This window comes from Mus caroli, unplaced genomic scaffold (assembly GCF_978045245.1).
Source record: "Mus caroli unplaced genomic scaffold, Mus_caroli_1 scaffold_16, whole genome shotgun sequence".
In the NCBI taxonomy this organism is placed as follows: domain Eukaryota; kingdom Metazoa; phylum Chordata; class Mammalia; order Rodentia; family Muridae; genus Mus; species Mus caroli.
The window spans coordinates 94032738-94054468 of NW_028227271.1; the positions used below are offsets into that span (position 1 = coordinate 94032738).

Genomic DNA, 21731 nt, shown 5'->3' on the forward strand with positions numbered 1-21731 from the left:
TGCATCAGAGCATTCTACCCTGGTGCCGGAGTCACTGCCTATGGAGAAAGACATGCACTTTGAATTTGAGGATCTCTTAAAAATGTGGCCAAATTAGAATGAAGAAAGGAATCAACATAAATGTTTACAGCCACACCCAAAAAATTAGTTAAAATTTATATAAAATGTTTTAACTATGTATACCCAAGTATGTATTTCTTTTAACCCACAAGCAAAGACCTTTAAAATAGGCATCATTGTGTAATCTCATTTTTATGGATCAAAAAAGTAAAACACAGAGGTAGAACTAATTCCACTGAAGTTATATGGCTAAGAAGAGGCAAAGTGGAGACTTGGACTCAGAAAATCTGACCCAGGAGATTTTGTTAAAGAAGCAGTGTGCACACAATGTGCAGCGTCCCTGCTCCTCCGTAGCGGGTGGGGTGATAACAGCCCCTCTGTCTCCTTGAGATAATCATAGGTTTGGCCAGTGAACTGCTATGCATGGGTGGCTCTTTCCTTGCTGCTGGCTGTGAGTCTGCTGTTTCCACTCTTCTGTCTTTCTAAGTGGCAGTCCTTGCCATTTAAATATGGGTAAGATGAACAATACCACCAGCAATTATTATCTTACACTAATGGTTACTGAATGCCAGGTGGTATTATAAGCACTTTACATATATTAATACATTTAACATGTACAGCAACTGTTCATGACAAATATTGCTTCTGTTATCTTTTTCTCCTATATTTGAAGAAGTTAAGGGACCATCCTGTATCATGATAAGTGGCTAAGCAGGCCTGGAGCTCTTAGCCCCTCGGTTTTTTGACTGTCTTTGACCCTGAACCCTTGTGATGCTGAGCTAAGGTCACAGTTACCTTCTGCTGGAGACCCAGTGGAATTAGTGGGGCTGAGATTTACTACCCACATGATAGACAGCGCCCAGTGTTTACACAAGGTGCCTCCTTTGATGTTTCACGAGCCCTGATCTCTAAGAAGCACACATTCCGTCTGCATGAGAAGGTGAAGTGACTCTTTCAAGAACCACAGTAGGAAGTGACTGCGCTGGAACTCACTCTCATCAAAGTCCATGTTTAGCTGAGTTGGCTCCCAGTCAGCTAGCAAGTCTTACAGCTGCTGAAAAGGGCAGTGAAAGATTGTCACTGGGCACTGAGCTTGTCACGATTTCCAGACTGTCACCGAGTATTACTCTTGTCATGGTTTTCAGACTGTTGGGTACTGAGCTTGTCGTCATGGTTTCCCGACTGTCATGTTTTTTTTTTTTTCTCCCCAGGCCTATTCTATCTGTGTTTCTTTGTTTTCGGAAGTCAGCCCCCAAACTGCTGAGGCGAGTGCTTTACTAGCGAAAGCGTGTGCCATGTCTGGAGCGTCCCAGCACAGGGGTAGGTAGAGGAGGTGGTATTGTGTCTATCATCTTGTCCCAGTGACATGTGAGAAGCAAACCGACAAATGATCTTCATATAAGTAAGAGCTTGTAGACAGCCACTCTGAATGGAAAGATAAAGCTGGTCACGATCCTGTGCAAAATCAATTCCACAATTACACGTGATGATACACCTGATAACGTCTTCTGGAATTAATTGAGCACCAGAACCAACTATTTCCGGTATTTTCCCTTACAGTGTCCACCACATTCACCTAAGCTGTAAAGACCACACACGCTGTAAGCATGGCTTGCCGAAAGGCTCAGTAGTGAGGTATCGTTGACTCCGCTCCCCCTGCTCTCAGCCTTGACTCCTTCCTTCCATCCTTACAGGAGAGAAGGATGGACCAGCAAGAATTTCCTTGACCTGAATTCACAGATAATGTACTAGGATTTCTAGAGGGAAGCTAGGGATTTAATGGCTTCTCTGTCCAGTGAGGTTGTGGGTGTGGAACTGGAGAGACAGCTGAACTTGTGAGGTTCCACAGTGTGGCCTGGGCAGCCCAATGGCTATGGGAATGTGTGGTTAAAGGAACTCTGCTCTCTCTCGTCTCCAGAGAGGAATGTGGGCTTTGTGGAGAATGTGAAATGTTCCATGCCTTTCCCTTCTGCTTATAAAGGGGACCCACGGGCTTCTTTACAGTTGGAGACTTCTTTACAGCTTAGGTGAAAGACGTGGGCTACTTTACAGTTGGAGAAAGGGTGAGGCAGAGAGAGCCAGAACTGCAGAGGAAGTCTGCATGATGGCCTTCTCCTTTTGTTTTCCTCTGCTACTAAAAAAACAAATTTTTTTTTTAGTTTAAAGTTTGGTATTTTATTTTCTCAACACTGAATGATCATTGAAGACTTTCTGAGTTGGAATTTTCCAACTAATACTTCTGTCCTTTTAAGATTTATATATATTCAGTAGTGGGCCCATTCCACATATAACAGATTTTCACAATTTGCAATGATAAGAAATCAGATATATTTGTAAATGTGAAATATTTAGCTTTTTATGTGAGAAAACTTCAATTCTAAGACAACTTACATTTTTCTCAATACTTTTAAGTAAAATATGAATATTTATTTATTTTCCCTCTGTGTGTATGCATGCTCACACTAGTGTATAGGCATGCTTGCATGCATGATTGCTCATGTGAATGCCATGGTACACATGTGAAAATCATAGGACAACTTGAAGGAGTCAGTCCTTTCCTTTTACCATTTGAGACCTGGGGGTTGAACTCAGTTCCCCGGACTTAGAAGCAAGCTCCTTTGCCACTGAGCCATCTTGCTAGCCTCCTTACATACTTATTTTTAATATTAAAAATAAATGATATAAAATGTATACTGGAGAAAAACCAGTCTTTTCAAAATAAAGTGCTAGAAAAACTGGATTAGCTCTCGTGAAAGCTTAGGATGCAATCCCTATCTCTTATTTTGTAAGAAAACTAACTCCAAACCCTTTATCCTTTGATCACTAAATACCTTTATAAAAGACAAAACTTTCAAACGGATACACGTCTAAGTAGAGAAAACACTTCAGGATACTGGCATAGTGAGCACTTTTGGAGTGTGCCTCCATTCACTCAGGAAACAACATCAACAAATGGCAAATGAGATTTCATCACATTGAAACACTGCAGAGGAAAGGAAAAGATTGACGAGGCACCTGTCTTCTTTGCAAGCTCTGCAACGCATGGGATTAATATCTAGAATATAAAAGGAACTGAAAAAAAAAAAAAGACAAAACCCAACCAACTCAACCCTAAATGAAATGCTAAGCCAAGAAGCAGGTCTTGAGCAATGAATACAGATTACAGAACGTGTTGGCTGCATGGCAGTGACCAGAGCTACCTTCTGACTGGCTGATAAGCATGAAATAAGGTTCAACAACAGTAGCAGTCGGAGATGTGCACACAGAGCTGAATTGAGATTCCCTCACCCCAGTCAGAAGTTAAGGCTTTCTTTAAACCCCAGGAAAACCAGAAAAGTTTTAAAATGTATATCTTCAAGCCTTATAATTAAGTAAATTAAACTCCAGCTAGATTAAAACTTTAATCCACCAAAAGTAAAAAGTTTCACAGATAATAAATATTAGTTCTAGAATAGAAAGAATTAAAATGAAACTCCAAGAAAGGACTTTCTAAGTACACATACACAATAAAAGAAGCTGAGAATTTTAATTACAAAAAGGTCTAAAACTCTATCAGGCAAACAGACAAGAACAGATGCTGGCAAGGATGTAGACAGTACTGGTGGAGATGGAAATAGAGAGACGTGCATGTGGGTGTTTATGCCAGTGCTATTCCTAATAGCTAAGTTATGAAACAGTCTAGGTATCCATTGACAATAGAACATTTTCAGCCATAAAAAAGAATGAAGCTATGTGCAGAATACTAGATATGACCAGAGGTCATCATCTTATGTGAATTGAGTCAGTATCAGAAAGACAAGTTTTATGTATTTTTCCCATAGACTCATAAAATATGTACATAGTATGTGAATGTAGAAACAAAAGTGTCTAAGAAAACAAAGGGGACTGCAGGGAGGGTACAGGACTCAATGGGGAGGGAGAGAGCCAGATGCACTAGCTACAGGTCTCATTGTTGTGACAAAATACCCAACAGAAGAGACTGGAGGAAGAGCTTGTTTGGGTGCACAGTTTCGGTTGAGTGTGTACCATCCTAGCAGAGAATGTGTGGTGGCAGGAACAGGAGGCATCTGGTGTCCACTGCATCTATGGTCAGGAAGCAGGGAGCTGGTGAATGCCTGTCCTCAGCTCTCCTTCTTTTAATCTATCCTGGACCCCAGGCCATAGAGTGACACCGGCCATGTTTAGAGCAGGCCTACTCATTGCAACTAGCCTGGGTTAGATGATTCCTCACAGGTGTGTCCAGAGGTTTGTTTCCATGGTGATCCATAGGAAGGTAAGAAAGATGCTCAAAGAATATTACAGATGTGCACAAGAGAAGTCTTATTTAACCCAGTACAATAAAAAAATTTTAAAAGTTTAAAAATGGTATATTTGAGTTTTTATTACTAAATTAGACTTCAGTTAGATCAAAATTTTATGCAGCAAAACTGAAAATAAAAATTAGCCATGAGAAAAGGCAGTAGAATAGAAAGAACTAAAAGCTAAACTTTAGAAGGGTTTTCTAAGCATATCAAAAGGTATAATATGAAAGAGATTACATTTTTAATTTAAAAAATGATCTAAAACTATGTCTGTCACAAAGTCCTGTATACAGAATATAGAACTCACACAGGATGAACAAGTATATGCATATGAATTTAAAATACATTCATAGTTATCCCTCCCAAGAAAGAAATCTTTAGGTGCAGACAATATCACTGTAGAAGTCTACCTAACATTTAAAGAAAGAATACTAGCAATTCTCTATCATGTCCATAACATACAGGAGGGATGGTGAGGTGACTTGTCAGATAAAGGTGCTTGCCACCAAGCCTGATGCCTGAATTCAATCCCCAAACCCCACATGGTAGAAGGAAAGAACTGACTTTGGAGGCTGGGCTCTGACTTCCATGGGCACACCATGGTGCATGAATACCCATCCTTACTACCTTCACATGTACTCATGAAAATAAATTTTAGGATGTAATAAATAAAAAACATACAAGGGGCTTTTATCCCCTTCCTATTCCAGAGCCTGCCACATCCAATGCCAGCCTTATCCCTGAGACATGATGGTGAAGGTAGGAGTGGGCAGATTTGGCCATATTGAGCACATATAAGTCTGCCTTCAACTCTGATGAAGTGAATACTGACACCAGTGATACCTTCATTGACCTTAGCTACATAGTATTCCTTCGTGTTCCAGTATTACTCTACCCCACAGCAAGTTGCATGGTACAGTCAGATCTGAGAAAAAGAAACTAGTCATCAATGGGAGGGCATCTCTTACCTTCTAGGAGTGAGGTCCTGCCAACATCAAGTGGGGTGATGTTGGTGCCAGGTGTGTTGTGGATTCTACCAATGTCTTCATCAGGATGGAAAAGGCTGGGTCCATTTGAAGGGTGGAGCCAAAAGGGCGATTACCTTTGGCACTTCTGTTGATGCCCCCATGTCTGTGATGGGTTTGCACCATAAGACAACTCAAATATGACAGCTCACTCATGGTTATCAGCAGTGCCTATTCTTCTGTCATTTGTCTAGCCCTGACCTGGCCAACACCATCCTATGACAACTTTGGTGTAATTGATGGGCTCTTAACTACAGTTCATGACTTCACTACCACCAGGAAAATAGTAAAAGGCCCCTCTGGGAAACTGTGGCATGATAGCTATGGGGCTGGCTAAAACATCATTCCTGTATCTGTCAAAGCTGTGAGCAGTGTTATTGAAGAGCTAAGGGGAAGGTCATTGCATTCTCCTGCATTTTTACCCTCAGTGTGTCTGCCATGGATCTGACATTCCAACTAAAAATGCCAAATATGATAAGAACACACCACAGCAGGCACTATGCCCAAGAGTAGTTGACTAATACAAAATATACTCCATGGTTTTTTGTGTATGCTTTGTGGTTTGTTTGAATAATTTTGTCTTACTTTTTTTCCATTTTATTAGTGTCTTGTTTGAAGAGAGAGCGAGAGAGTGCACAGGCTTTCAGGCTCATTCAATAGTCAACTTCTAGTCAATACACAGTTCTAATTTGGAAGTCCTGTGGGTAGAGAGATGGGGAGGAGAGGAGTACCTGGGAGGAGTTGGGAGAGTGGAAACTATGATAAAATGTATTGTATGAAAATAGATAGTTAGATAGATAGATAGATAGATAGATAGATAGATAGATAGATAGATAAGAGGGTGGTGAAGCTGCCATTGGAGGGTGCCTGCATTAGTCAGGGCTTCTAACCATCACAGCCCCCAAAAAGGCATCCTGAACTTTACTGAAAACCAGACTGTCTCCTGAAATTTTTAACAGCAAAACACCCATTTTTCTGCCTTTAACTTTGGGATTGCCATTGGCTTCAAGGGGCTCTTTGTCCAACTCCTTTTCTGACATAAAAATGGATGACCTCACAATCTGCATGGTCAGCTCACCAAGGAGAAAGAAGCCATTGTACCACCACCTGAGAAAGAACTTGAGAGGAAGAGAGAGGTCACTAGCTTCTGAGGAGACCCTGACGCATCTCGACCCCTAACACACTGAGTATCTTCCTCATGGTCTCCACCCTAGAGTCTTAGAAAAAAAAAGTGGGGGGAGAACTTTAGGGAACCTTACTCTTAATTACATCAATTAAATTCACTGCAACAAGCTTCCCTCCAATACACACATACAAAAACAAACAAATAAGCAAAAACCATAAGAGACAAGAATACTTCCTAATTTTATGTCAGTATCATAAAGACATTACAAGAAAAGCACCACAAATCAGCACTTTCAGCTATGTAGATATAAAACACTCTTCATGAGATACATAGCAAATAAATACTATACAATAAACAATGCAGAGTTTCTCCTGAAACGTTCAGAGGAAAGTTTTCAGGCTCATTCAATAGTCAACTTCTAGTCAATACACCATACTAAGAGTAAAGATGAAAACATATAATTTGTATCAATTTCTTCAGAAAAAAATTATACAAAATTTAATACCCACTTATGCATGATAAAAGGAACAATTTCCTTAATCCACAAAAAGGTATGTATGAAAAACCCTACAGTGAAAATCCTGCTTAATGATAAAAGACTCTTAATACCTTAAAATCAATCAGCAAGGCAAGGTCCTTTTTTTTCTATCCATAATTTTTTATTCACTTTATATCCTAATCCCAGCCCTCCTCCTCTCCTCCCATTCCCACCCCCACAAGCCCCTCCCACCATTAGCCCCTCACATTCTCCTTAGAGAAGGAGGAGCCCCTCTTAGGTACCATCCCACCCTAGAACATCCCCTCCCACCCAGTTTCCTCCTTCCATCCACCTCCACAGATGCCGCAGACCCTCTGGGCCCCTGTGTCTGTGTAAAAACGGGTCTCTAGAGTAGGTGGGCAAAGCTTAGGGTGAAGTGACAAACAGAGACACACACACAAGAGAGGTGTTGAATCTGAATGTAATTTTCTGGTTGAGCCTCAGACTTATATAATACAGAGTAACAGAATAAGGCACATTGAAGTTTTCCAGGTGCAAGAGGAGTGACTTCAAAAGGAACCAGATAAATGTTTACTCTAGAGATTATCACCTTGCTTCGGATCAGCCCTGTGCCAGGCAAGCGTTTCACACTTTATTGTTAATAGCACCAGGGGGTTTTAACTCTTTGACAGGCCTCAAGAATAATGTAGTGTCAATGACCCCGAAATTCTCTAGGCCTTGTTAATTCTTATCTAGTTTGGAGAATTCCCATTATCAGGATAGTATATCAACTTGCTCTTGGCATGGAATGTAGTTTGTAGTAAATATTTCTATCTCAGTGAGGCTTTTAGTCTCTTTCTGCAGACAACTGAGTTAATGGCTGTGATTTATTGTTTTATTGTAGTGCTTAATTAGTTACTGAATAGGTTAAGCTCCTTGCTGCTATCTGGGATCTTGGAACACTGGGAGAGGCTTTAGCTAATTCAGAATACAATCTTAAAAGGCATTTCTTTCTTTCTTTCTTTCTTTCTTTCTTTCTTTCTTTCTTTCTTTCTTTCTTTCTTTTCTTATTGTAAAGGCATTTACAATAAATAGAGAGCACGTGGATCCATACACTAGACTAACTCGGGAGTGGAAAATTAATTTTATGGGTTAGGGGAAACGCCAAACTCCAGGAGGAAGTTTCCTTGAAACTCTTTTCCTCGTGGGCAGCTTCCAGGCTTTCGCCTGTCAAACTGACCCAACTGGAGATCTGGCTTTCATCAGACTCCAGGAGGAGAGCTTCCTTGAAACTCTTTTTCTCGTGAACAGCTTTTAGGCATCTCTGCCTGACAGGCCGACTCCACTGGAGTGCCGTGGCACGAAGACAAATGGATGGAATTAGAAAATACCATCCTGAGTGAAATAGCCTAGACCTTAAAGGATATGCTTGGTACATACTCACTGATAAGTACAGGATAACTGTCTTATAATCATCAGACCTAAAGAACCCAAATAACAAGGAGGGCCCAAAGGAGGATGGTTGAATTTTTCTCAAAAGGGGAAACAAAATAGATACCCGTGGTAGATTCCTTAACTTGAGCCTGACTGGTTTAAAGAAAGACAAGAGGGATGACTGGCTGACAACTGTTGTGTAAGCATGTTCTGATCCAGATTTGAATTGGTGAGCCAGTCCATCAGCAGGTGGCTTTACTGGCCAGAGGGGGGAAAAAACCCACAAGGCATTTGTCGGAGGCAGCATCTCCATTTGTAACACAAATGTGTGGCCTGGAATTCCTAACATAGTCCAGGCTGGCCTCAAACTCATGACAATGTGTCCTGCCTCAGCCTATGAAGTGATAGACTTACAGGAGTCAGCTACTATCATCTGGCTGGAACCGTACATTCTTAAAGGGTAAAACTTGCCAAATCATACCTCTGAATACATACATCTATAATTATGTATGTATATTCAATATATAAAAATACATCTAATGTGTGTTAAACACATAAAATTTCTATCAGAGTTTTAGCTAAAAGTATAGCCTTTCCGTGCTCCTGGAAGTCTAATATGATAATTATTTTGACCTTTAGGATAACAGGACTATTTGGACAGAGGCCTTTCCCTCTACTTGAAATGCATGCATGCATTCCATCTTGAGAAAACCATCCGATTCTATCCAGTCCTACCTTGGACCTTTTGAGGATCTTTGTGGAGCCTGGGAGAGGAGCAGACATAGACTATATGCATGAAGATGCTAGTGGAGCCCAAACTGATAATAAACATTTGTGAAGGCTTGAAGTTTGCTTTAAATCATTCTTTCCATTTTTTTAGATGCGGTTGAGATATATTTTATAAGAAGCATTAGTACATACCAAACTCTGGGCTCAGAAGACTATGAAACGCTTACCGCCATTGAAGACTTTTGTACGTGGCTCATCCAAAATGGTGAAAAACAGGTACATGTTATGAACGCTTAAACATGGTTCCTCATTTGTTTATTAGCTATAGATGGCCTGTTTTTATTTCACAGTTCAGAAACAAGAGTTCACAGAAGTCTCAGATTAAACTGCGGAGAACACATGAGACTGCTGTTGCTTATGATATCAATAAAGAATTTGCTTTTATCCTTATACATGAAGCCCTTTAAATCCAGAGCACTTTAAGCTCAGTGTCGAGGTTTGGTCTGTTGCTATGAACTGTGATGCTAAATTCTCTATCCCAAGGTCTAGTTGCCTCAAGAAGAGTGAATTCTCACATATGCCCGCTTTTATTGTGCAAACCTTGCTCCTTAATTTTAAACTATTGGTTGATTAAAGATGCCTACAGCCTGTAGCTGAGCAGGAGAGTAGGCAGGGCTTTGGTTTTCAGGGCTGGAAGTCTGAAGCAGAGAGCACTAGAATAGGAGGAGGGAAGAAGGAGCCATGGGGTAGGTGGATCATGAGAGCACATGGCCATGAGGGCCAGCCCGTGGAGTAAGAGTGGCCCAGGCAGAACATGGCAAGTGATATTTTGGGATTATTGACAGGGAAATAGACAAAATAGCACAGAGGGTTGATATCTGCCCATCTCTAATGCTTTAAGGTTTATTATAAATATAAAGGTTTTATGTCTTTTATTTGGGAAGTAAATGATGTAAGGTGGGGTAGAAACCGACAAATAATTTTTACCACAACAGCTCAGACCTTGGTAAACTTACTAATTTGAGGCAGAACTACCCCCTACCTTTGGCTCACTTGCTCTCTCTCTCTCTCTCTCTCTCTCTCTTTCTTCTTTCTTTCTTCCTTTCTTCCTTTCTTTCTTTCTTCCTCCTCTCTTTCTTTCTTTCTTCCTTTCTTTCTTTCTTTCCTTCTCTTCTTTTCTTTTCTTTTCTTTTCTTTTCTTCCTTTCTTTTTTTTTTTTTTTTGAGACAGGGTTTCTCTGTGTAGCCCTGGCTGTCCTGAAACTCACTCTGTAGACCAGGCCGGCCTCGAACTCAGAAATCCGCCTGCCTCTGCCTCCCAAGTGCTGGGATTAAAGGTGTGCGCCACCACGCCCGGCTCAGTTTCTTTTTCTTTTTCTTTTTTTTTTCATGATGGTATTTTCCTTTCAGTCTGACCTTCATCTCTTACTTGCCAGAATTTTGTCTTCACATTTAAAATGTTATGTAAAACTCTTTAGAGGCTATCTTACCTATGATTTCTATTGCTGTGGAGGAACACCAAGGCCAGAAACAACTTTGGGGAGAAAGGGTTTATTTCAGCTTATATTTCCACACCACAGCCCATCACTGAGGGAGGTTAGTGCAGAAACCTAAGTGAGCCAGGAACCTGAAGCAGGAAGTGAAGCAGAGGCCATGGAGGAGTGCAGCCCCTCCCGGCTTGCTCAGCCTATGTTCTTATGGCACCCAAGACCAGCAGGCCAGGGGTGGCACTACCCACAACAGTATGGGGTCTCTCACAGTAACCCCTATTAAAATGACCTATAGCCTATAGATATATTTTCTCAATTGAGGTTCCCTCCTCTCTACCTTGTATCAAATTGACATAAAAACCAGCCAGTGCGTATACTGATATTTTGACTTAGTGATCCCATTAGTTTGAGTCATTGCTTAACAAATTATGACCTGAGCTTTATGTATTTAAACACAGCATTGACATTTGTGTGTTAGGAGATGCTCTACCACTTTGAGCTGACCAAACCAACCGTGTGCTTCCTCAGGCATGTGGATTTGACATGGTCTCATTGGCCATATGACAACTAGTTTAAAAGTAAATTTTAAGCATATAGTTAAAATGTATTTCCTTTCATTAATAAAAGCCTCTTTTATGCCACATAGAAGTACTTTTACGCCAGGTGTACAAAAGTACGCCTTTTAGTGGTGGCACACACCTTTAATCCCAGCACTTGGGAGGCAGAGGCAGGCAGATTTCTGAGTTCGAGGCCAGCCTGGTCTACAAAGTGAGTTCCAGGACAGCCAGGGCTATACAGAGAAACTCTGTCTCGAAAAACCAAAAAAAAAAAAAAAAAAAAAGTACTTTTACAACTTGTGAGATCTTTATCAACTAGTATTTGTAGAAATGAAAGAAATGATGATTTATGACATTTTCTAAAGGCTCAAAAGGTTGTTTAATCTCACTGCCATAGAATAATCACAGGTCTGTAATTTTACTTTTAAAGATGAGCTTTTCAGTCTTTTATAGTTTATTCTTTTTATATGATGACACAAAGAACATCATGACCTTATTTATAATAAAATTACAAAAGTGGTAGTCCACAGGCCTCCTCTTCTAAAACCAGGTGCTTTCTAGAGTAACATGCTCTTGGGAAAAGACAAGAAGAGGAGTTGAGTCCCAGTGATTCCCAGTTCATTATAAAGCAGAACTTTGAAATGATCGCTTTGCCTTTTAGGAAAAAGCACTGTGGGAGCAGGAATTGGGGTCTGCTTTGTTCACTGCTGTGCACCCAGTGTGTGAAATTGAGCACATAGTAGATGCTCAATAACTATTTCATAAAGTTACTTAATTTTATTACACATTTGTCGCTTTAAAAGGACTTCTTTACTCTCCCCAAGTTTGATATGAGTTCTAGGCTCATTGTAGAGTACCAGAACAGAAATGCATATGACTTGGTCATGCCTTCCACAGAGTGGGAGAGGAGATTGCTGCTAACTAGTAAAGGCTACATATAACCCACCCATGCTAATGTCATACTCTGAGAGGGAAAACTGAAAGTCATAGAGTAGGAAGAAGACACAAATGCCCACTCTCAAGGCCACACGTCCTTTTAACTTTTTACTAAAAGTACCAGCCAAAGTGAGTAGGACAGAAAAAAACAAAACAATATTCAAATTATAAAGTAGGCTGAGTTATCTCTTCAGAGTGAAAAAATGTTACATGAAAGTCCTAAAGATCTCTCCCTCTACACACACACAGACACACACACACGCACACGTGCGCACGCAACACATGCTTAAAACTAATAATTTCAACCAATTTAATTTAAAAGGTAAATACAAAAATGTTTTGTATCTGTACACAATTAATGAAAAATCTAAAAAGTAAGGAAATAATTGAAAATATACCCATTGCATGGGTATAAATAAGACAGCATACTTAGAAACAAATTTAGCCAGGTAGGTAAAATATTTTTGAATACTGAGAAAACAGAGATATCTTTTAACTATATTTATGCTCGTCTGTTCTGAAAAATATAAGGATATAGAGTTTTGAGATCCCTGAATTGTTGGCGTTGTTTCCTGAAAAACTGTGACATCCTTAAATACTATTCAACAACCCCACCCCTAAGGCTCAGGGAATATTGTAGGAGAGGAAATAGAAAGCTTGGGAGAGCCAGAGGACCAGGAGGACTTTTGTGAGATGGGTTTCTCTGGACAGAACCTGTGAGCTGCACTCATGAACTCTCAACAATAAAACCTGTAAGACCAGACCTGTCCACATACCAACGGAGCAAACATTCACAAAGTGTGGCTCCTGCACGAAGAGCGTCAAGGCAGCCAGTGGCTGGTGAAGAAGGGAAAATCAAGTTTTCTTCAGGCATGCCCCCCCCCCAATATGTTGTCAAGCCTGCATGGTGAGGCTCTAAACCCGTCTACATATGGACTAGGTCATGGACTTGAGAGGGAGATGTGGGGGTGGGCGCTACATGAAAGAAGTTGGAGAGAAGAAAATAAAGGGTAGAAATAAGGGAAATGCAGCAGACTCATGTATGAAGTCCTCAAAACTATTGAAATATGAAAGCTATGTTTTAAAGTGGAAACTTAAGGGTTCTTTGGAAAGTCGGCTGGATGGTGTTTTGCTGGGACAAATGAGTGAAGGAACGTTTCCTTAAAGTGGACACAGGTGTGAAAGGCTAAGGCAGACTTGCAAAGGGATGTTTTGCTGAAAGAGACTCAGGAGAGAGGATGTTCTGCTAAAGCAAACATGAGAAAGGACACATGATGAAAGATTCTTTGATAACAACATGCATATATTGGTCCAATTTATATTGCATAGTTGAGCTGCATTTCACAGGATTCCATGGAGAAAATAACAATCAGAAAACTTCTGGTGGTGTGCTTCAGTTTCTTGCCAGTTCCAAAGACTCTGGCTGACGGGATGCATGTGCTGAGGCAAAGCACGTGGAGGACACGTGATGTTTGGAAGGTACAAATAGGACTCCACAGAGTGACGGAGACAGAGCTTGGCTTGCTGGTACAGCTAACTGTGCAACGCTTTTGTGGGTCTCCCGTCTTTGCTGATCTTTGATTCCCTGAGAGAGGCACAGCTGAGATCTATTCCAGGTGTTCCTTTTGGTCCCTCCTGATGACTCAAGCCAAGGCTGAGGCCTGGCTGTCTCTGCTAGGTCACCACTGTTGCTGACCCAACTTTACCAAACTGGACTGCTGGTGTATCCGTGAAAAGTTTGCAAGTGGATCGAGCTGCTGCTGCCAACCTGTGAGCTGAACTGCTGATTTCCAGACAACACAGACAGGAGTTGCTCCAAAGAACCTTTTAAACAGGTCCACTTCACCACCCACTCCCTGTATCCTTTCTTTTCTACTACCTCTGGTGAGTAGTGGGCTACAAGGGAGCTTAAAATGTTTAAGAACCATAATTCAAAATAAGGGCTGAAAAATTAAAGTTACTGTTTTGTTCCATTGGGCACATAAAAGATGATTATCATTTCAATTAGTTCAATTTAGTTCTAAGGAAATTACCTGTTTATATATTCAAAATGTGTGATTAAGCAATGCCATACACAATTCATGAAGAGTACAGCAATAACTGACTCTCTTCACTCTCTGTGAATAAAGTACATTGATGTATGGGAACACCAAAGGCCGTGGATAACTAAAGCCATTCAAAGCAAAAAGAACACAGCTGGAACCCTCACATTGTGTGACTCCAGACTGGACTATAGAGTCATGATGATAGGTACCACGGTATTAGTACAAAAACAGACCCATAGATCAATGGAACATGACAGAAGACCCAGAGACCAACCCACAACACCTAATCTTGACAAAGGTACCAAAATCACGCACTAGAAAAAATGATGGCCTCACCAACAAGTAGTGCTGGCAAAACTGGACATCATCTGCAGAAAAACAATTCTACATTTCTCACCCTGAAGAAAAACCTACGTGAGTTGTGTATGGTGTAAACTCAATCAAAGGCCATAATTGAAAACCAGAAAACCAGAAATGCAGAGACTGCTAATGAAAAACAAAACAAACAAGAAACAAACAAAAACCTTGAAGACATAGGCATAGCACCTCTCTAGCACAGAAAAGTGCCCCAAGGATCCACAGAGCAAATTCTATGAGATTTAAAAGCTTCCTCATAGAGAAAAAAGCTAGCAGCACAGTGGCCACACAGCAAAGCGTGACAGTTACTTCCGGTGAGGGGTGGATGTTTAGAATAGGTAAAGAAAGGCAAACCTTAGACACCAAAGAGGAGGGGGAAAGAAAACCACACAATGGCCTGAAAAGGACAGTTCTCAAAAGAAGCAATACAGATGCCTAATAAATGTTTTAAAAAATGTCTAACATCTGTATCCATCGGAGAAATGCAAATTAAAGCCATCTCATGGGGGAGGGGGCAGGAAATAGGACCACAGAGACAGAAAACTGGGTGTCAGCAAGATCTTCAGCATTTTAAAGACACACAAGGTCGTGGGAGACAATGCACCATGGTGTTTATTTTCTGTGTTTCTGGGTCTCTTCACTGTCTCTGCCTCTTGTCCAGAGGTTCTTGCCTATAACAAACAATTACAGGGCTGTGGTCTGGTAAGGCTATAGATCAGGCACACTCTCATAGATAGCTTGTACCAGCCCCTGTGCTCAGTCTCCAGGATCAAACCCAACCCCAAATAAACATAAAAAATTTAAAAAATAAAAAATAAGGTGCCAGGCAGTGATGGCAGATGTCTTTAATCCTAGCACTTGGAAGGCAGAGGCAGGAGGATCTCTGAGTTTGAGGCCAGCTTGGTCTACAGAGTGAGTTCTGGGACAAGGAAGGCTACACAGAAAAACCCTGTCTCAAAACACCAACTCACCTGAGTAAGAATGGCTGACACCAGGAAGACAAAGGGCAGCAAATGCTGAAAGTGATGAGTTGGAGAGGAGCCATTGTCTACTGTGGGTGGAAATTAGTGAAGAGGCCTCTCACAAAAGTAACAAACCGTTGTGTAACTCGGCTACTCCACTTCTGGGCACACACGCAGAGGCTCTCTGTCCTGCCACAGAGACGCTTGCGCACCCACGTTTATTGGTTTTGTTTGATTTTTTTACCATAGCAATCAGCCTGGCTGCCCATCCAGCGAGGACTGGATCAAGGGCTTCTGGTACTTAAGTGCAGGGAGATTTAATTAGCCTGCAAAGAAAGATGTTTCAGGAAGAGATGGAACAGGGGCAGGGGTCCTCAACCTGGGGGTCGTAACTCCCTTGGGGGCTGAATGGCAGTTTCATAGGGGTTGCCTAGAACCACCGGAAAGCACAGATACTTACGTTAATATCCCAACAGTAGCAAAATTACAGTCATGAAGTAGCAATGAGATAACTTTATGGTTGGGGGAGGGGAGGTCACCACAACATGAAAAACTGAGTTAAAAGATGGAAGCATTAGGAAGGCTGAGAGCTGCTATAGTAGGAAGTAGCCCAGGCTCAGGACAAACACCAAGTGTTCCTTTTCATATGAGGAGCCTATCTTCTGTTACACGTGCGTATTCGGGCTGAGCTTGGCGGCAAAGCCTTTCATCCCAGCACCGAGAGGTAGAGGCAAGCAGAGCTCTCTGAAGCTAGCCTGGCCTACATAACAAGTTTCAGGCCGGTCAGAGACACATGATGAAACATGATGAGACCCAGCTTCAAAAGGAAAAAAAGAACGTGTATCCAGGTATCCAGGCGGAGTAAATGTGAATAACATAGAGGAACCGGGAAAGGGAGCATGGATGCCGGGGCTGGGCGCAACGAAGGAAGGGGTAGGGAAGACAACAGAACTCTCTGCATGGGAGAATTCTGGGGAGTAAGGGACAGCTGAATGGACAGCAGGTGTGTTCGCGTCCAGTGTATGTGCAGAGTTAATCTAAGTAAAAGAGGTATACAAATCTCATATGGAAGCCTGCTGCTTCATAAGCTAACATGAAAAATAAATTATATATCTTTATAGAAGACGATATATTGGAAGGCACATGAAGGTACTTGGTACGGTGAATGGTTAATGGTGATTTGTGCTGAATGTTTTTGCCTTGGAGTAAGTAGATCAGAAGGAGCATTGTATCAGAAAGATGAGTGGCCTGGATTTTAAAATAGGCCAATGCTATCAAACAGAAAGGGGATAGGGGAGGAACTGTTATGAAGAAGAAAGAATTACAAAGCCCAAAATGCAAAATATGATGCTTTCAAAACTGTAAATAGTATTGTTGAAACAACTGGAAAATGTACATGTTAGGTTAATGGTATTGTATCCATGTATCGAGAGTGACAATAGCATCGCTATAGCCTTGCTCTGAGAAGACATGGGTTTCGGTATTTAGCAGTATAGTTTCCTTATGCTTATATCTTACTTTCAATAAAAATGCATATGTTCTCTCTCTCTCTCTCTCTCTATATATATATATATAGATAGATAGATAGATAGATATAGATATATAAAAAACTGAATAGAACAATAAAATAAATGTGGAGAAATAGTAATCTCATGTGAATCTAGGTGAAAGCTTTGAGTGTTGAGTCGGCTAGTCTCTGGCTTTTCTGAAAGTTTGAAATGTGGAAGAAAGGAGCTGGAGAGATGACTCAGCAGTTAAGAGCACTGATTGCTCTTCCAGAGGTCCCAAGTTCGATTCCCAAAAACCACATGGTGGCTCACAACAATCTGTAATCTGATGTGATACCCTCTTCTAGTGTGTGTCTGAAGATAGCTACAGTGTACTCATATACATAAAATAAATAAATAATTCTTTAAAAAATGAATCTGTAAAAAAAAGGAGAAAAGAAAAGAAAAGAAAAAAGAAAAGAGGGAGAAAGAAAAAAAAATCAGGGCTTATGATGTGGACTCCCTACTCTGTGGGCAACGCTATCTTGAGAAAGAGCTTAGCTGTTATCCAGGCCTCCTCCATTGTCTGTAAAGTAAGTACAGTGGCAATTCCTATCCCACAGAACAGTGTGATGATTAAATGATACTCTATGCATGAATTAACTGGCATGTTATCCACTGGGAACATTCATTCATAGTACAATGGAGTACTTGGGTGAGTCACTGTTGACTGACTGCTTCTGACTGACTGCGTCATTGTTTGGTGAGACCACACTGTCACACTGTCCATAACCGTTGGCTTGATTTTTATTTTCCATGTTTATCCCCTAGGAGGCTTACAGACTTCTAAAGTCTACCCTGAATTCTGGCAACTTTGGGGACTGCGGCAAAAAGGTAGCTGAAACCTTTTATAACATGGGCAGCATCTGTTTCGCCAAGGGAGAACTCGAAGAAGCAATTGAGCTACTGAGCAAGGTGAGCCAAGAAAGGCGAGCTCTGCTTAACTTCATCACAGTTCCTTCATGGGATTATATAAGCAGACTGTGGAGAGTGCTGGGTGTGTGCATGTATGTATGTGTATTAGTCAGGGTTCTCTAGAGGAACAGGACTGAGAGAATAAATGTGGACGCACGCATGCACACACACACACATAAGGATTTATTAGAATGTCTTACACCCCCCCAGCTAATTACAGCATAGTGGCTATGACTGTAAAGTCCAAGAATCCAGCAGTTGCTCAGTCCACAAGGCTGTATGTCTCATTTGGTTTTGGTTTATGCTGGAATCCTGAAGGAGTAGGCTCTAAAGCTAGCTAGGGAAGAAGTGGAGTTGCCATTGAGAGCAAAGGCAAACATGATTTCCACCTCAAAGACCTAGATTAAAGGTGGGTTTACCACTTCAAATGATTTGATTTAAGAAAGGAAGGAGGGGTATACAGCTGCCTAGGTTTTAGTTAATTCTAGGATGACAAAGAAGAGCCATCAAAGTATTTTTTTTTCCCTTCCTTTCTAAGATATATTACTAGTTAGTATACCAACAGAACAAAAGGCTAAAGACTCAGTGAGCTGCCGGTCAGTGGTGGTGCATGCCTTTAATCCCAGCACTTGGGAGGCAGAAGCAGGAGGATTTCTGAGTTCAAGGCCAGCCTGGTCTACAAAGTGAGTTCCAGGACAGTCAGGGCAATACAGAGAAACCCTGTCTTTGGACAAAAAAAAAAAAAAAAAAAAAAAAGACTCAGTGAGCTAAGCCAGGCAAGGTGGCACACTCCTTTGATCCCTGCACTTGGGAAGCAGAGGCAGGCAGATATCTCTGTGAGTTCGAGGTTCATAGTTCCAGAACAGCCTAGAAGCATAGTGAGACCCTGTTTCAAAACAAAGCAGAAAAAGACCCAGCGAGCTAAGCAACTGTCTGAACATAAAACCTATGTTTGCTCACAGTTAGCATGAAAGGTGTTAAAGATCAATTAATACTGAAGTGTAGAGAGGCAAAATCAGAACCAGTCCATATAATGCTTCAGCAAATATCAGGACCACAAAGATATTTAACCTCATTTTGGGCTAACACACACAGAAAACAGTTAAACAATGGGAGAAAGGGGTCCTCATTTTGAAAACTTAGAGCAAATTATTTAGAAGAAACAGAAGGACTTCAAGGAAAACATAAACTCAGAACCTGCAGAGACAGAAAAGTGTTCACTGAAAAGATGATGATTTGAGGCCAAAAGATGAGATGGGAAAGGTGAAGAGTGCCATGAGAAGGGGGCTCCAGGGAAGCAGCGGGTCGGTGGGACCTGGGCCACAGTGAGCATGATGGGGGATGAAGAGTCTGAGTGCACAGAAACTGAGCCCTGCTCCTCAGATCTAGAACTGAGCCGCAGTCAGTGAAGGAAACAAAGTCCTGTAAGATTCCTGGGCAGTGGTGGTGCACGCCTTTAATCCCAGCACTTGAGAGGCAGAGGCAGGCGGACTTCTGAGTTCGAGGCCAGCCTGGTCTACAAAGTGAGTTCCAGGACAGCCAGGGCTATACAGAAAAACCCTGTCTCGAACCCTCCCCCCCCCCAAAAAAAAAAATCCCTGAACTGTACTCTGCCACTTGTTTCAGAGTTTCCAAGTTGTGTCTAGGGACTGTTCTTGTTTGTTGTCTTTGTTTTTTCTATAGTACAGAGGCAATTTTATAATCACACTGGTGGGCTGGAGAGATGGCTCAGTGGTTAAGAGCATTGGCTGCTCTTCCAGAGGTCCTGAGTTCAATTCCTAGCAACCAAACATGGTGGCTCACAACCATCTGTAATGGGATCTGATGCCCTCTTCTGGTGTGTCTGAAGAGAGCAATGTTATACTCATATACATAAAATAAATAAAATCACACTGGTTTTAAAACGTATACTTACTTAACCTTCAAAACAAGGAAACTAAATCCACAAGATGCAGCTAAGAATCTCTAAAGAAAATTTATAGCTCTGAATGCTCATATCAAAACTCATTGATATCTCAAATAACTTAATATACCTCAAGGTCTTAGAAAAATGAAACAAGCCAAGCCCCCAAACAGCAGGCTGCAAGAAATAGTAGAGACCATGCCATTCCCGGTTGTATTTAATATGGAACCATCCTATATGCTCACCTGTACAGAGAGAATCTTCTGCAATGTATAGAAGTATCACCTGTCAATAAAAAGATGATTGGCCAATGAGCTAATGCAGGAAACAGGAGGTGGAAGTTCTAGAAGGGAGAGAGATTTCGGGGACAGTCAGACTCTGGAAGGGATTTCATCCTGAACCCAGAAGGAAATGGAAGTATGATAACGAGGAGAGTTAGCCAACCACACATCAGGACTTAGAATAAAATAAATGAGATAATTAAGTTATAAGCTACTAAGGGAATGAGTCAAAGCTTTTTGCCTAGGAATTTATTCATAATTATTTAAGTCTCAGAGCCATTATGTCAGGAACTTGGGTTCACATAGAAAGGCCTGCAGTCATCTCCTGCCCCAACATATAACGTTATAAAGGAAATATGGCATGTAAACACAATGGGATTTTATTGAGGAAAGACATTTTCACATTTTTCTCTCGTGTGTTGAAACTGGATGTATGTATGTGTGTGTGCACATGTGTGCAGGACATAAAAGTAGAAAAATAACTATAAGGAGAGGAGTCTAAAGGGAACGGGAAGGAGTCACAGGAGAGGTCACAGAATCCCCATGACATGAGAGGTAGGGGAAGACTGTCTGGGATGAGAAAGGGTCGTTAGGAATAGGAAATAGGTTTGGGCATGAAAGAACAGAGTAAAATGATAAGCTTGCATGGAAATGAAAATATCACAGGGAAATCCACCACTTTGTGTGCTAGCAAATTTAATAGACTTGTCTCTCTGTGTGCATGTGCGTCCAGGTTCCACTGACTTATCTGTCTATATGCTAATACATATTGAATAGTGTAGCTTTAAAACAAGGCTTTAAATTGGGAAATTTTAGTTCTTCAAATCTGTGGATGATATTCTGAGTTTTTTACATTTCCAGAGGAATTTTACAGTCACTCTGTCAATTCATAGTTTAAAACTTGCTGGAGTTTTGAGTGAGCTTACATAGAAGCACAGATTTGTTTGGACAGATTTTTTTGTTTGTTTTTTTTGTTTTTTCGAGACAGGGTTTCTCTGTATAGCCCTGGCTGTCCTGGAACTTACTTTGTAGACCAGGCTGGCCTTGAACTCAGAAATCTGCCTGCCTCTGCCTCCCAAGTGCTGGGATTAAAGGCATGCGCCACCACTGCCCGGCTTGTTTGGACATATTTGATAGTTTAATAGTATTTGTTATCTCCCTCATGAACATGAACCACAGAGTTAACACAAATTATAATTTATTATAGTTATATTTTATAGTTTCAAATATATAATTCTTGTAATATTTTCTCATATTTATCTGGTTTTGCATCTTTTATTATATTTAAAATGTTATTTCTGAACTTCACTTTCTGATTGCTTGCTGCTGGTATATGGACACATAGTTGATTTGGATTTTGTCTAATCTTGTGTACCATGAACTTAATATACTTACTAAACTTGTTATCTCCAGTGCTATTTTGTAGATTCTGCCAGATTTTCTACAGAGAAGTCATGTCATGTGCTAATAAATGCCATATCTTTTATTCTAAGCCAGAATGTTTCTATTTCTTTTTCTTATTTTATTGCACTGGTTATACTACAAAAGCCATATCAGGCATAGTGGAAACAGACACCTCTGTCTAA

At 41.0% G+C, this 21731-nt stretch overlaps 1 protein-coding gene across 2 annotated transcripts in view; it reads left to right on the plus strand.

Annotated features, from left to right (window-relative positions):
• The window catches only part of Ttc23l (tetratricopeptide repeat domain 23 like), a 59875-nt gene that overhangs the window by 26496 nt on the left and 11648 nt on the right, over positions 1 to 21731 (plus strand). For both annotated transcript variants that reach the window (XM_021183482.2, XM_021183481.3), the window contains 3 exons: positions 1272 to 1380; positions 9305 to 9429; positions 17818 to 17961. In XM_021183482.2, coding sequence (XP_021039141.1) covers positions 1272 to 1380; positions 9305 to 9429; positions 17818 to 17961 — 378 coding nt within the window. The remainder of the gene's footprint in view (positions 1 to 1271; positions 1381 to 9304; positions 9430 to 17817; positions 17962 to 21731) is intronic.